The sequence below is a fragment of the Drosophila miranda genome, chromosome 2 (assembly GCF_003369915.1).
Source record: "Drosophila miranda strain MSH22 chromosome 2, D.miranda_PacBio2.1, whole genome shotgun sequence".
Lineage (NCBI taxonomy): Eukaryota > Metazoa > Arthropoda > Insecta > Diptera > Drosophilidae > Drosophila > Drosophila miranda.
The window spans coordinates 11,678,920-11,693,065 of NC_046675.1; the positions used below are offsets into that span (position 1 = coordinate 11,678,920).

Here is a 14,146-nt window from a genome sequence, read left to right on the forward strand (position 1 = left end):
CACAAGCCATAGCGTTAAGCTGGAAAAATTAAGTAACGAAACCATTGAATGACCAAGTGAATAGGATTGGGAGTGGGAATGGGAATGGGAGAGAGAATGGGAATAGCAATGACCATGGCCAGCGACAGGCAAAAGAGCCCAGGCATAAATTATGAATCATTTAGACGCTTCCTTATGACACCAAAAGGCAGAAGAAGGCACCAGGCTGCCATCCCACCAGGCAAGCCTCAGTTTGATGATGCATAGCCGCGGATGGGCCATGGATGGGCCCTGGCCGGAGCAGGAGTGACGTGGAGTGGTGCTTGGTGATTAACAAACGACAAGCACTGTGGACCCGAATGTCATGCTTTCTATGGCGACTAACAAGTATTTATGTTACGATGAGGTTTGTGCCGTTTTATTGGTTTCATTGACTGGACATGGTCAGCATCAGCATCGCCAGAACCAACCAACCAATATTTACGTTATGCTTAGCCAAAATGCTAATTGAAATGTCTGCACAGAACGAGACGATTTCCCATTGCACTTAGGCAATGGACAAATGGACAAAGACAGGGGTGTGTCTGGCTCTAAATGGCAACTGTGGACATATAATCAAATTGGAGAAAATCGACCATAAAATCAAGTCGAGCTCATCAACAGGTTTGCGGAGGAAGGCCAATGGGGCTAATGAATGGGTTAGCTGATTGCGGTGTATACGTACAGAAGAACAGGTCGAGCCGGCGCTTGGGAGGGCAATGGCAATGATAACCCAGATATATAATGACATTGTTGTTGCAGATGTCTACACACTAGCGAAATGGGACCTTTCTCCGATTAGAGGTGTCCTCCAGTTCATTCAAAACATCCTCACCCTCTCAATGGGTCTGCAGGCACCACTGAACAAAAGACTTAAGGCACGAACTCGGCGCAATTAAGGCACATTTCCTGCAACACAACACCAACGCCACCTCAATTGTGTGCATAATTCGCCATAAGACCAAGTCAATTAAGAGACTCTCTAATTAAGTGATTAAAACGCACACCCGCACACACACACACACTCTGGCAAAGAGTGGAAATATGCAAGTTCATAAAACAAAGCCAGCCGCATGCCTCACCTGGCAGAGTCCACACCCGCAATTCTGATAAGAAGTGAGAAGGGTGTTAGGTGGGGAAGGGTGCGGTGTGGTGTGGGCTTTGCAGTTTTCCAGGAACAAACCAAACACGCTTTTGCATTTTAATGCCGCACAAATGAGGCGACGAGGCAGACGAGGCGTCCAAAAGCGGGCCAGCCAGCCGAAGACGGCCAAATGGACGAATGTGAATGTGAATGTAAATGTGAATGTGAATATGATGGTGATGGTGAATGTGAATGCGATGTGAGTTGCTGGCACGCACACACGCATGAACACACCAAGCAGCTTGTTTCTGGCTAATAAATGTTTTTTTAATGAATAAATCACTCAGCGATAAACATCTCTTTAATAACGTTCATTTAAAGAAGCGAAAACAAAACACACACCCGACAACAGCTCGAAGAAAGCCAGAGCCAAAGCCAGAGCCAAAGCCAGAGCCAAAGAGCAGACAAAGCTCTCGGCTGGGAGGGAGGCAGCACCAATGACTCGGCGTTGATTTCAGGCATTTAACATTTGGTGCCGCAATAGACAAACCCTGAATGATTGGACCTAGAAACGCAACCTGAAAACAGGCATCGGCAGAAAGAGAAATCCAAGAAATAGGATCCCACACCCATTCGCATTGTCTGCCGGCTGTCTGCAAATGCCAGAAAATTTATTTTGTATGTCTTCTTCATGTCCAGCTTGATGGCGAGCACAGCTGACACATGGCTCCTTTCCTCCTCCTCCTCTCCTCTCATCTCCGATATGAAAATTAATAATTCCCTGGCCCGGGCACTTGGTATGCCAGAGAGGTATACCAGCTGGATAGGATAGGATACCATACCTGACGCGTTCTCAGACTTGTCCAGTGGGGCGATCATCAATGTCAATTAAATGCTAAAATGTTGGAGGCCATTTGTGGGAGTTCGAGCAGGATATGGCCCTGGATATGTGGCCAGGGAGTGCATGTATCCCAGATGAAGTTATCTCTGCCAGCAGGGTCAAGTCGACCGGCCTCCTACTCATATTCATATGGCAACTCCAACCGCAGCTCCAGCTCCTACTCCTACTCCTACTCCACCCCATTGGACATAAATCTACGCCTTCAAATCTACATATTAACGCCAGAGCCTGGCCAACTCAATGCCAACGGACAGCGCCACAATTGGCCAAGAGCCGGGGCCAACACGACGATCACTTACTTTATGATCACTTGAAAACCAATCAAGCATAATAAATAATCTTTCTGCAGCAGGGACAACAGGAGATATTGAAAATTGCGCACACAGATGGGCAGCCCGAACGGAGGAACAGTCGGACGGACACGGGCGCAGGCACATTAAATTATATTCACACTTTGGCCCCCAGAAAATGAAATGGTTTTAAATACAGAGGAAAGCCAAACAAGCTGCAGATCGCATTGAAGATCAGCAAACAGCGGACAAAGGAGAAGGCAGGATGCGGACCGGACCGGACAGGCAGTCATGGACATGGGATGCAGCGGAGCCTGAGACTGTGGGCAACTCCAGGATGAATCTGGGACCCAGCACGTACGGCATGGCCTGGACCCTGGAACCATCTCTCTGTGGCTCTGGCTCTGCCTCTGACTGTGGCTCGCTTATCATCATAACAATAATGTTAAAGTGGCAAAATGGCAAACTATGCGCAAAATGCATAAAATTTATAACCAACAGGCCCTGGCAATGGCAAAACAGATTTGTATTTGTATCGGTATCTGCATTATAGTCGACTGCCGCCATGCCGCATGTTGTATTTCACGCTTCCGCTCCGATCGATGGTCAAATGTTAAGCGCTGAGGCGAACACGATCACAATGGGACACATGCGGTGGCATCCATGGAGGGATAGGTTACGGAGCAATACTGGGATTCGCTCCCTGGATTTTCATTGAAATGGATGAGTGTGAACGGTTCAATCTGGGAGATCGGCTTCTGTGGAGTAAAGAGACAGATCGCTTGAACTCTTGTAGATCGGCCGAGGACTGATATTAGAAGATCTCTATACTAGAGATCGCTGGGCATTGAAATTGCCTACCATTTCTCATGGCTTTCGATTTGTTTCTCTCTGTGCATTCGCATGATAGTTTCCCCCTTGATTAATGCCAGACCAAGAACTCTCCTATTGATCAGCTCTTAGCCGTGGGGGCTGCCATAATTGGTCATATAGCAGCCACTCCCTTCGCTTGCTCGGCGAAATGCAAACAATTAACTAGCAATGCAAATATGATCGAAAAAAGCCCATTTCTCAAAGGAAAAACAGGGAAGTAAGCTGCCAATAAGCGTAAAAAGGCAAACACCTTGAAGCGCATAAATTAACACAACGACAATCCGCACCGAGTGCCATTCGGACCCAATCCAGTTTGCGCTGCGGGCCTGGTCGAAGATGGCTGAGGCGGCCAGAAGGGAATGCAATAGAACACAGAATTGGCGGATGAGTGGGCGCTGGTTGGCCATAGAAAACTGGCCTACAATAAGTATACGCCCCACTGCACTTGGCTTGACTGCGCCACTGATGATGTTCGTTCATCATTCACTACAACGACAGCTTAATAAATTGGAAAATTGATCGAACAAAGCATAGAAACGCCCCCCAAGGAGGTCTGTCTAGCCAGAAAAAACCGCTAGACGATCTCTAATGAAGCTCTGAAGCATAACTTAAGAAACCCAAAAACACAAAGCTGTTTGAGGATTGTTTTGACGAGTATTAATAAAACAACCAAATAATCAAGCCAACAGTTTTTGGAAGCGTCGAAACTCGTTTCAGACACCTCAGGGGTGGAGCCACAGCCACAGCGACAGACTGAGAAGGCATAATGTACAAGGGACAGAGACAGAGGTAGGGAGAGGCCATCACAGAAATCAAGTCACAATTAAATTTAAATATTTCGTATTTTGAAAGCCGCGAGAGAGTGGCTCACATTTCGTTTTGGCGATTAATTAAAGACTCATTAAGAATTTGTTCAACTCGGGCGATTAATTAAAAGGCTGTTAAGTCCAGAAAGGGCAAGGAGAGACACACACAACTGCAATTAAGAGAGTTTTACTAATGGCCAACAAAAGAGACCAAGCCGAGCCCCGTTGGCTTGCGGGCTGGCGAGAATGCAAAATACTCACCAATCAAATTTACATATCCGTATGCCTGAGCCGGGTATGATCTGGCCGGGGGATATACTCTTATGCATATAGTATATATCCACATACTCGCAGTATATGTGGATGATGACAAATGCCTTCGGTTGAGCTGTTGATAAATGCCCGCCGGTTTGTTGAGGGGGCAGTTTGAAAAATCGTTTGGCAAAAGATCACGCAACGGCCAAATTGAAACGTCAAAAGTCACAACGAGGCCGAGGAGGAAAACCAGCAAACATTACGCTGTGTTGTGCCTCTTCCCCCCATGAATATTAACACATTAAAAAGGCAAACGTGGTTGAGTGAAAAATTAACCCAAAGCAGCCAAAATGTGGCTGCAGCAGCAGCAGCAGAAGTCTCTGCTCTGCGGCGGCGGCGGCGTAAATTATGCAAAGTCATCAAGTCAACGTTATCCAAACATCAATGGCCAGGGCTCAGGACTGCGAGGCCTGGGAAAAAATTAGCATAAGCCAAGCGGTACAGGCCCTGAGGGCCACTCCAGGACAAGGAACACGGATCAGAGAGCAGGAAGGGAGCAGCGGCAACGGCAATGGCAATGGCAATGGCCAGGCCCAGGCATGGCAGGAATGCCGCATTGATGCAGTCACTTTGATAGCGCGACATTAGCAGCAATTTATATGCAAATGCATCAGTGGAGCGAGTGGAGAGGCAGTGGTTACTGATTGATGGTCTCATTTCATAAGATGCCAAAGTGCGTAAGCCCAAAACCCAGAACCAGAGATCGGTACAGCGATGTCCAAGGAATGGGGAGCAGGATGAACAGTATGGGAGCGGGCCGTGTATGCAGCATCATTAATGCGAATCATTAGCAGTGCTCGTTGATAAGATCGGGTGCAAATTATGCAGCAGCCGCAGCTGGAACAAAGCCCTCCACAGGAATGGGGGAACGGGACGGGGCTGGTCCTTGGCAAGGCATGATTCATGGCTGGGCTGGTTGCTGAGCGGGCCTAAAGGGGCGGCGAGTGCGTAATTTTTAATTGCCAATTAAAATTGTTTCAATGAAGATGTGAAAGCTGCTTCACTTCAGGGCGGCAACAAAAATCCTTGATAAACAGGGCTATTTATTCAATTTTGAACATTGGGCCAATTAGTTATTAAAGTTTCGCACGTGATATAAATGAATAATTGAATGAACCAAACATTAACCATAACATTAACATTAATACATCAACAACCGTAAAACAGATTCAAAATTAACCGCCCAATAGGTGTTATCGATATATTCCATCGTTAAGTGTGACCTTGCTCTCTCGATGTGTTGAAAAAAAAAGGAAAAAAAGATTTGAAAATGGTGTCAAAATTTGACATTGTCAGCTATCAAAATTTGACGTTGTCGCTGTCAAAATTAAAACATTAAAAAAAGTTTGCCACCACGTCTAGCAAACACTGCAAATTTTATACTTTTCATAGTATTTTCCAGAATATTTCAAAATATCAGAAATATACGCATGTCAAAAAATGGATAACGGACGTTTTTCACACTAGCGCCTCTTGGGGTTTCTATGAACAACGGCCAACTATTTTTGAACCGTACCCATTTCTCCTACAGATATCGCTTTTGCTAATTACATAGAATGTAGTTAATATGTAATAATTGTGTAGTTACAATGTAAAGAAATAAATTTGGTGGAAATTGTTGCCTGAACGTTTTTGTTTAAACCTTATTTGTTGAACAATACAATAAAGACGAAAACTTAAATTTAACCAGTCTTGTAGGAAACTCTTTTAGTAATCGGATAAAATTAAAAGTTCAGAGCTAAGGGTTATAGCTAGCTAGTAATATTGAACCGAATATCAAAAACGAGTATTTATTGTTAATAACCGGTTGACAACAATGATTCCCGGCAACCGTAATTTTCATACCCTAGGGAAAAGGATATGATAGTTTAAACCTTGTTTTAGTCAAAATTCAATAAAAACAAGGACTAAAAACTAGCCAGTTAAGTAGAAAATAGATTCACTAATCGGAGAAAATTATGTGGGCATGGCTAAATGTTCTATATAGCTAGTAATAATCCACGGAATATCAAAAACGAGGAATATGTGAAATAGAACTCGTCAGTATATTTACGGTATAGTTTTTAAATGAGACGGTATATTTTGGTATATTTCTGATAAGTCACCTGGAGAAGCCGTAAAAGATGAAATAAAATTAAATTAAAACAAAATATCTGTTGGAAACTAGGACCATGGACTCGAAGGACAAGGCGAACCTGCTGCGGGTGCTGATTAACTGTGCGGAGAAGGCGGCGAATATAGCCAGGACATGTCGAGCCAATGAACAGCTGCTGTCACTGCTCGTCCAAGAAAAGATCGAAGGAGAGGCCAACGAGCGGTTCGAACACGATTTTAAAACGCTGGCCGATGTGCTCATCCAGGAGACCATCAAGCACGACGTTGGCGCGGTCTTTCCAGAGATGAAGGACGCCATACTCGGCGAAGAATCACCAAACTTTACGAACAAGCTGGGGGAGAGTGTCACAGTGGCTGTGGGGGCCTGTGAAGCGGACACCACCGCTTGCCTGGAGGCAGTACTCAGTGGACATGAAAGTGCAGCAAGCGCACTGGCGGACGAAGTGCATCGCGTAGTCAACTTTGAGAGTGGCACATTGGGCGAGATTCCGGAGCTGCCCGAGGAGTTGGATTATGCCAATCTGGGCATATGGATCGATCCAATTGGTACGTAAGTGGACATGCCTGCCCCTGGCAATTGTTAATGCTTTGTTGCTTGCAGACGCCACCGCAGAGTATATCTCGGGCGATACGATGTTCACCAACTTTCCCGGCATCACCTCCACCGGCCTGGACTGTGTGACCGTTCTGATCGGCGTCTATGAACGTGACACCGGAATTCCCGTGATCGGAGTCGTTGCCCAGCCCTTTGGCAATAAGCTGGACGAGCACGTGTACAGCTCCTCGATGTTTTGGGGCATCTGCCTGCCCAGCCTGCAGGCCCACAACTGTAACTTTGAGGCGCGGGACGCGCATCGGCAGCTTGCCATCTTCTCCAGCTCTGAGCTGTCGGATATACTACAGCGATTCCTTGACCTGGGCTACGAGTTCGCATTCTCGGCAGGCGCTGGACACAAGGCCCTGAAAGTCATCACCCGTGAGGTGGAAGTGTATCTCCTCAGCAAGGGATCCACCTTCAAGTGGGACACCTGTGCGCCGCAAGCGATTCTACGCGCTCTGGGCGGTGATGTCTTCGACTATGGTGCGAGCGTGGCGGAGCTGAAGACAGTGCCCCTAAAGTACCTGATGCAGGATTCAGGATCCGATTGGAAGCGAAATGCTACTGGCATTATCGCCGTACGCAATGTTGATGCGATGGAGGTGCTCCTCGCCAAACTGGCCGAACAATGAATGTTTTTATTGTTGTAATCTCATTATAAGTGTTGTGGAATGTATCGAAATATCTATTGATATATGAAATAAATGATCGTCTACGTAAGTCCTGCCAAGTCAAAAAAAAAAAAAAAACGAATGTTTTCAAAAACATTTTGGAAAAGCTCGACTCGTACACATGGGTGTACTTAACACTTATTACTAGGGATAATAATGAAGGAACGCGACCCTGTTGTCTTAATGTAAAACTAGAGAACGAGCTAAGAAGTTTTTTGAGAAACGATCTTGTCCAGATCGAGTATGGTAAGGGTACGCGAATTGGAGTCGGGGCCTTCATTGATGCGGCACAGAATATTGAAGTCCGTCTTAATATGCTTCTCCCAAACACTGAACTTTTCCGAGTTGTCGAAACCTGGAAAAAACGAGCGATTAACAACGATTAAGTGGGTGTTTGTTTTAAAGATATCACAAACCCTCAATGTAGCACTTGGTCGCATTGATGCCCTGCATCAAATTAGAGCTCATGGGCTTGAGTTTTTTCATAGAAACCAGCTCATGGTTGCCATAGTCACAGAAGAAAATGCGAGCCTTATCGCCGAGGATCTCCACACATACGCCGCGATACCAATTATTGTCCTCGCTGAACACGGCCAGGACCATTTCGTCAATACTGTGCGGGAATATTGGATAGAGAATTGGATTACTTGTAGGCTTTGTTTGTTTGGTATAGGACTTACCAAGGCACATAGTCGATAAGGTCTGGGTACGAACTCTTTCCAAGGCTATCAACTAAATTAAACAATTTCTGATAGCTTTCGGCCTCAGTCACGTCTTTAAAGTGACAGGCGGTGATAGCACCAGTCTGATGGAGTCCCGACCCATTCAGGATGAACGCATTGACGCGTTTGCCCAGTGGAATAAGAATCTTTGGCACGTCTTTGTAATAGAAACGTTCGAATGTTTCTGCCCCTTTAGTCTCGATTGCGGGGGAAACTGTGGGCGATGGCGGCAAAGGTGAAAGGTCTTCAGCCGTTTCTGACGCAGCTGGAGGCGTTGTCTTGACCTTGAGTCCTTCTGGTATAACTGCCGAAGCAGGAACCGCAGCCGGTGCAGGAGCAGAAGCAGGAGCTGGATCTGAAGTAGCTACTTCCAGGGAATACATCGAAACGGGCTTAAATATCAGCGGCAGCATTCGAAGAGTCAGCGAAGTCGGCTCGCCCGAGCACGAATACAAGTCCACGATTTCAGTGCTTGACCCAACAAACTCGACGCGAAACTGAACGTTATCGGTCATGAGCTCCTTCATCAGTTGAAACCCTGCATTGATTGGGTTCACTGCACATTCCGGAATATCGCACACTGACTTTAGTTTGACGCGCGACAGGCTCACGGGCATGTCGCGCAGAAATCGGCAGGACATGCGCAGGAACTGCGCTTCCACCTGGTGTATTGCGCCCGTATCAATGTTGTACACACGGAAGAGGTCGTTCGCAACACCAGATATCTGCAAAGATGGGATTATAATGTTGTATTTATTTCATGTCAATATTAGGCTTACCTCGCCACGGAAGTGTCCCAGTTTGGGACTCGCCACCAGCACAATGGAGCCAATCGTGATCTGGTCCGACTGCTCGAAGGGTTTGCACTTCTTTTCAATGCGCTTAAAGAGGCTTGCATATTGCAGGGTCTCCATGGAGCTTATGAAGATTTGCTTGTAGCCGACATTGTGGGTTATGCGAACCGTTGTGCCGTTCTTAATCGCCTCACGCCAGTACTTGTGGCCCAAAGAGGACACATCACCCATGAACGTTCTCAGCTTCACTCCGCCTAGCTGCTTTCCTTTGGACAGCAAGACGGCACTGGCCTTCCGCACCTTTTCCTGGCCTTGGATGCTCTCCAGACGTAGTTTCACAGTAAAATCGTGACCATTGTCCTCCACCAGTTGCTCCAGCGGCGGCTGTTGCATTTCGTCGTTCAGCTTCATGGCAAATGTCTGAATGGGATGACCGAGCAGCTCGCTGGGAATGCGGCACACGTCAGTGGTAATGGAGATGCGACCCTCGTCCATCTCGTACACCAGGAAAGTACGCTTGGGCGGCGCGTCAATGAAGTCCAGCAGAAAGGCACGTCGGTAGCCCTGCTTGGTGTGAGCGGCCAAAAAGAATGTTGTGCACGTGTCTAATTTGCTGAGAGAGATTGGCTGCTGCTGGTCTGGTTTGCCGTTCAGTTTGTCAGCCATGGCGTCATTAATCTGGTTGATCGTTGATATTTGGAGCAGGGCAGCTGGCTTCTCATCGCGCTGCAGGCAACCTTCAAGGATCCTGGCCACAGTCACCTCTGGGCTCATCTGCAGCAGCTCAATCGGCAAATTGAGCGGAATCGTCATCTTGGGCTTCAGCTGAACCGGGTAGATGCCTTCCTGGGATTTGGGGCCCAGCAAGCGCAGCGTTAGATGCTTGTTGATCTGCACGCCCGTGTTCGACAGCAGCTTCACCTGAATCGCAAACGCTTTGGTATCTGCGATGCGAGACATCGGATCGTAGATTTCCAGCACAGAAGAAGTCACCACGGACCCATGATCGATCAGATAAATCTGAGCAGTCTCAGACTGCCGGTCCATAGAGAGCACCTGTCCCCGATGGATTTTTTTTTCGCCTTGGACCACAACCAGCGAGTCCTCCTCAACGCATTTTGCTCGGGAAAGCCTTGGCTGGACGCGCTGCATGCTCTCGTTGAAACGCTCCATGAGCTCAATATTGGCCACATCCACTACGCAGATGACGCCGTCAGACTTCATGTACGTCACACGGCACTCGAAGAAGTCCTTTTGCGGAGGCAGAAATGTCTCACGCCACACAGAAGACAGTTTCTTTTCCTCTTTCACTATGGCGGTAGTCGGCGAGTCCACGGATGCCGCCGATTCGACGTTCTTGACTGGCTTGGAGACGGACGCCGCTTCTTTATTATTTGACTGATTCTCAATCTTCGGGCTGGAGACCAGTGGATGTTCTTGCAAGCCCTGCGCATATTTTTTCGGCACCAACACACTAAAAATAGCACACACACATGTACGCATGGAAAATACAGATCTCAGCAAAGCTACTTACGGCATGGGGATGCAGTAAAATTTGTGGCGTCGCCAATCCGTGCTTTGACAATCTTTGCTGCAATACGGCTCATGGCATCGCTCGCACAAAAATACACTGGAATTGCCGCAAACTGCGCAATACATATCAGCAGAAACGGTATTCATCCTCACAATTACAAATCGGTCAATGAAAAATTCGAGAACAAAAATTTCCACGCTGTGATACGCAAAAAAAAACACATGCATGTGTATGTATGGAAGAAGACGAAAGAGAATGCAAAATCAACATGGCGGCCGTAACGGTTAACGTGTGGCGTCGACTTTTTGCCGGCCAATACTTACGAAATAAGCAACAAGCAACAGCGCTTTGATTTTTCGAAGTTGGGGTATATATTGTTGCACTGTATATATGTATGAATGTGTGCAATGTTTTAAGCGATGCCGCTTCACAGATATCAATGTTTTCTAAGCTTAAAATACTCCTGCGTCCTGCGGACAGCCCAAAACACTCAGAAAACCAACGGACTTGATATTTTTATTGCAGAATATTATGTTTTCTTCAAGTTTTCAACTTTAGCTTTACTTTAAACTTAATCGCTGCGCAAATCGCACTTTTTAGGTCGAACACGCTTTAAAGCGAAGGCGAGAAAAGACGGACGCAACGGAAAGAAGGCAAAACGATAACTCTGCTATCGATGTATTGATACAAATTTTCAAATAATCCAATTTGATTCAAGTCTTTATGGACTACTTAGTACTCAGTCAAGATCAAATTAATTAGAGCAGTGAAGACCGAAGTAATTACATATCTTTCGCGCAACCCACAGAATTTAACAAAACTCATTTGCGAATTTTAAATAATTTTGCTACATGACAACTACACACGGATGCAATTGTCACGGGCGCACCAATGTTTCGATACTATCGATAGTGTCATCGATGGTTTCCCGCTTCTTCTGCGCTGTTTTTGTTTTGATCAACAAAAAATTGACTATTTCGTTTTAAAATTGTTGTAGTTCGTAATAATTTAACAATGAGCGCCAATAATCAGGGCGAGTACAGAACACCCAAGAAGCAAAAGAAACCGAGAAAACAGAAATCCATTGAGAATCTAACCAACTCGGAGGATGACTTTGCCGCCGACCTGGACACGGCGTTGGTGGTACAGGATGATGCATGCGGATCCGAAGAGGAGCAGTCCCATCCAGTCACTCGACGCTCCGCACGAAAGCCCAGTCCTACTAAAAAGTATCAGGCGTATCAGCAGAAGAGCAAGGACCAGCACCAGGACAAAGAGCACGAGCACATTGTTGTCAACTATGTGGAGTGCACCGAGGAGGAGAGCAACGGGGAAGAGCTGGAGGAGGTTGGCGACGGCGAGGTGGAACTCGTGGCCAGGCCCATCAGGCCAGACCTGAACCTAATCCAGTCAGAGCACAATGTGGCCGGCACCAGTCTATTCGGGTTCAACACGCCCAAAAAGCGAGATGCCATGGCTTTGGCAGCTCTCAATGCCATGCCGCGTACACCCAAGACGCCAAAGACGCCTCGCTTGGGCGTCAAGACGCCCGACACCAAGCGAAAGAAGCCCACAGAGCAGCCAAAGACGCCGTCCCATGTGCGCAGCCGTGTCAAGAATCGTGAGTACTCGGCTAATATTTCATGATGTCTCACTAAAAGCGATTCCCTTTCAGAGATTGCCAAGATTGTGGCCGACTCCGATGAGGATTTCTCTGGAGACGAGAGTGACTTTCGGCCCAGCGGCGAGGAGTCTTCGTCTAGCAGCAGTAGCAGCAGCAGTGATGAGAACTCCTCGGACAACGATGCCGCCGACGATGAGCCCAAGACACCCTGCAAGACGCGCCGCGCTATCGTCGTGCCCGTCCTGCCCAAGACTCCTTCAGCGGCTCGCCTCCGCCAGTCGGCGCGGGCCAAAAAGTCGAATGAGTTTGTGCCAGAGAGCGAAGGCTACTTCCATTCGCATGCCAGCAGCAAGATTCTCACCTCGGACCACACCCTGGATCGACTGAAGAATCCCCGGCTGGCCGCCGATCGTCTGTTCAGCCTGCTCTCCGAAATGAAAGTGTCTGCGGAGCACGACACTGCCATCAATGCCATCATGGAGGAGTATCGCTCGTACTTTCCCAAATGGATGTGCATTCTAAACGAGGGATTCAACATCCTGCTTTACGGGCTCGGCTCCAAGCGGCAGCTGCTGCAGTCCTTCCACCACGAGGTCCTTGCCCGCCAGACGGTTCTGGTGGTAAATGGCTTCTTTCCCAGTCTCACGATCAAGGACATGTTGGACAGCATCACCAGTGAAATACTGGACGCCGGCATCAGCCCGACAAATCCGCACGAAGCTGTGGACATGATCGAGGAGGAGTTCGCCCTGATACCGGAGACGCATCTCTTTCTGATCGTGCACAACCTGGACGGTGCGATGTTACGGAATGTGAAGGCTCAGGCCATACTGTCGCGGCTGGCGCGTGTGCCCAACATCCATCTGCTGGCTTCCATCGACCACATCAACACACCACTGCGTAAGTACTCACGCACTCCTTGCTCCCTAAGGTCCGTCTTCTAATGTTCTACTTTCCGCCTGCAGTGTGGGACCAGGGCAAGCTGAGCAACTTTAATTTCTCTTGGTGGGACTGCACCACCATGTTGCCCTACACGGACGAGACGGCCTTCGAGAACTCCCTGCTGGTGCAGAACTCTGGCGAGCTGGCTCTGTCCTCGATGCGCAGTGTCTTCTGTTCGCTGACGACCAACTCGCGCGGCATTTACATGCTGATTGTCAAGTACCAGCTGAAGAACAAGGGCAATGCCCAGTACCAGGGTATGCCCTTCAAGGATCTTTACTCAAACTGCCGCGAGTCCTTTTTGGTTAGCTCGGATCTGGCATTGCGCGCCCAGCTCACGGAGTTCCTGGACCACAAGCTGGTCAAGTCAAAGCGCAGTGTCGATGGCTCGGAGCAGCTAAACATTCCCATTGATGGGGACCTCCTGCAACAGTTCCTGGAGGAACAGGAGAAGAAATAGGAATAGGCCGTCGCATCATTTTAGAACATATTAATTTATTATCTAATATTGTTAAATACAATTACAATTTTGCTTTTTAAAAATGTCGTGTGTTGCTTTCACTTGTATTGCCCATTCGAAGTTACTTTAATTTATGGTAGATTTCAATTAGATTTACGATGAGTTCCTCTCACTCGGCTTTGCTACACATTTAGATTGACGCGCATGCATAAAAGTTGTATCTGATTTTGTTGGTGTCCGTTTCTTGCTTTGCTAGATACATGTATACGATGTATATATTTTAGATCATAAGTTTTGATTTTGTATTTCCAAACCGATCTACCCGCTGTTTCCGCTCCCCATTCAATTTCCTGCAGAGCAAATAAAGGATTGGCATGGTTGGCAAAATCCCACTCTCAA

At 47.4% G+C, this 14,146-nt stretch overlaps 3 protein-coding genes across 3 annotated transcripts; 2 read left to right on the forward strand and 1 right to left on the reverse strand.

The window, feature by feature from the left end:
- Positions 1-6,373: 6,373 nt before the first annotated feature.
- On the forward strand, positions 6,374-7,749 carry LOC108154941 (inositol polyphosphate 1-phosphatase). The gene is made up of 2 exons (XM_017285430.2): positions 6,374-6,948; positions 7,004-7,749. Exons 1-2 carry the CDS (start codon positions 6,459-6,461, stop codon positions 7,630-7,632), a joined length of 1,119 nt encoding a protein of 372 aa, XP_017140919.1. The 5' UTR covers positions 6,374-6,458; the 3' UTR covers positions 7,633-7,749.
- On the reverse strand, positions 7,604-11,368 carry LOC108154936. Its single transcript, XM_017285425.2, has 6 exons — positions 11,045-11,368; positions 10,722-10,919; positions 9,173-10,661; positions 8,352-9,118; positions 8,088-8,284; positions 7,604-8,026 (listed from the first exon to the last, which is right to left on the reverse strand). Exons 2-6 carry the CDS (start codon positions 10,865-10,867, stop codon positions 7,875-7,877), a joined length of 2,751 nt encoding a protein of 916 aa, XP_017140914.1. The 5' UTR covers positions 10,868-10,919; positions 11,045-11,368; the 3' UTR covers positions 7,604-7,874.
- Positions 11,369-11,636: 268 nt separating this feature from the next.
- LOC108154938 (origin recognition complex subunit 2) lies at positions 11,637-14,146 on the forward strand. Its single transcript, XM_017285428.2, has 3 exons — positions 11,637-12,342; positions 12,397-13,245; positions 13,311-14,146. Exons 1-3 carry the CDS (start codon positions 11,736-11,738, stop codon positions 13,745-13,747), a joined length of 1,893 nt encoding a protein of 630 aa, XP_017140917.1. The 5' UTR covers positions 11,637-11,735; the 3' UTR covers positions 13,748-14,146.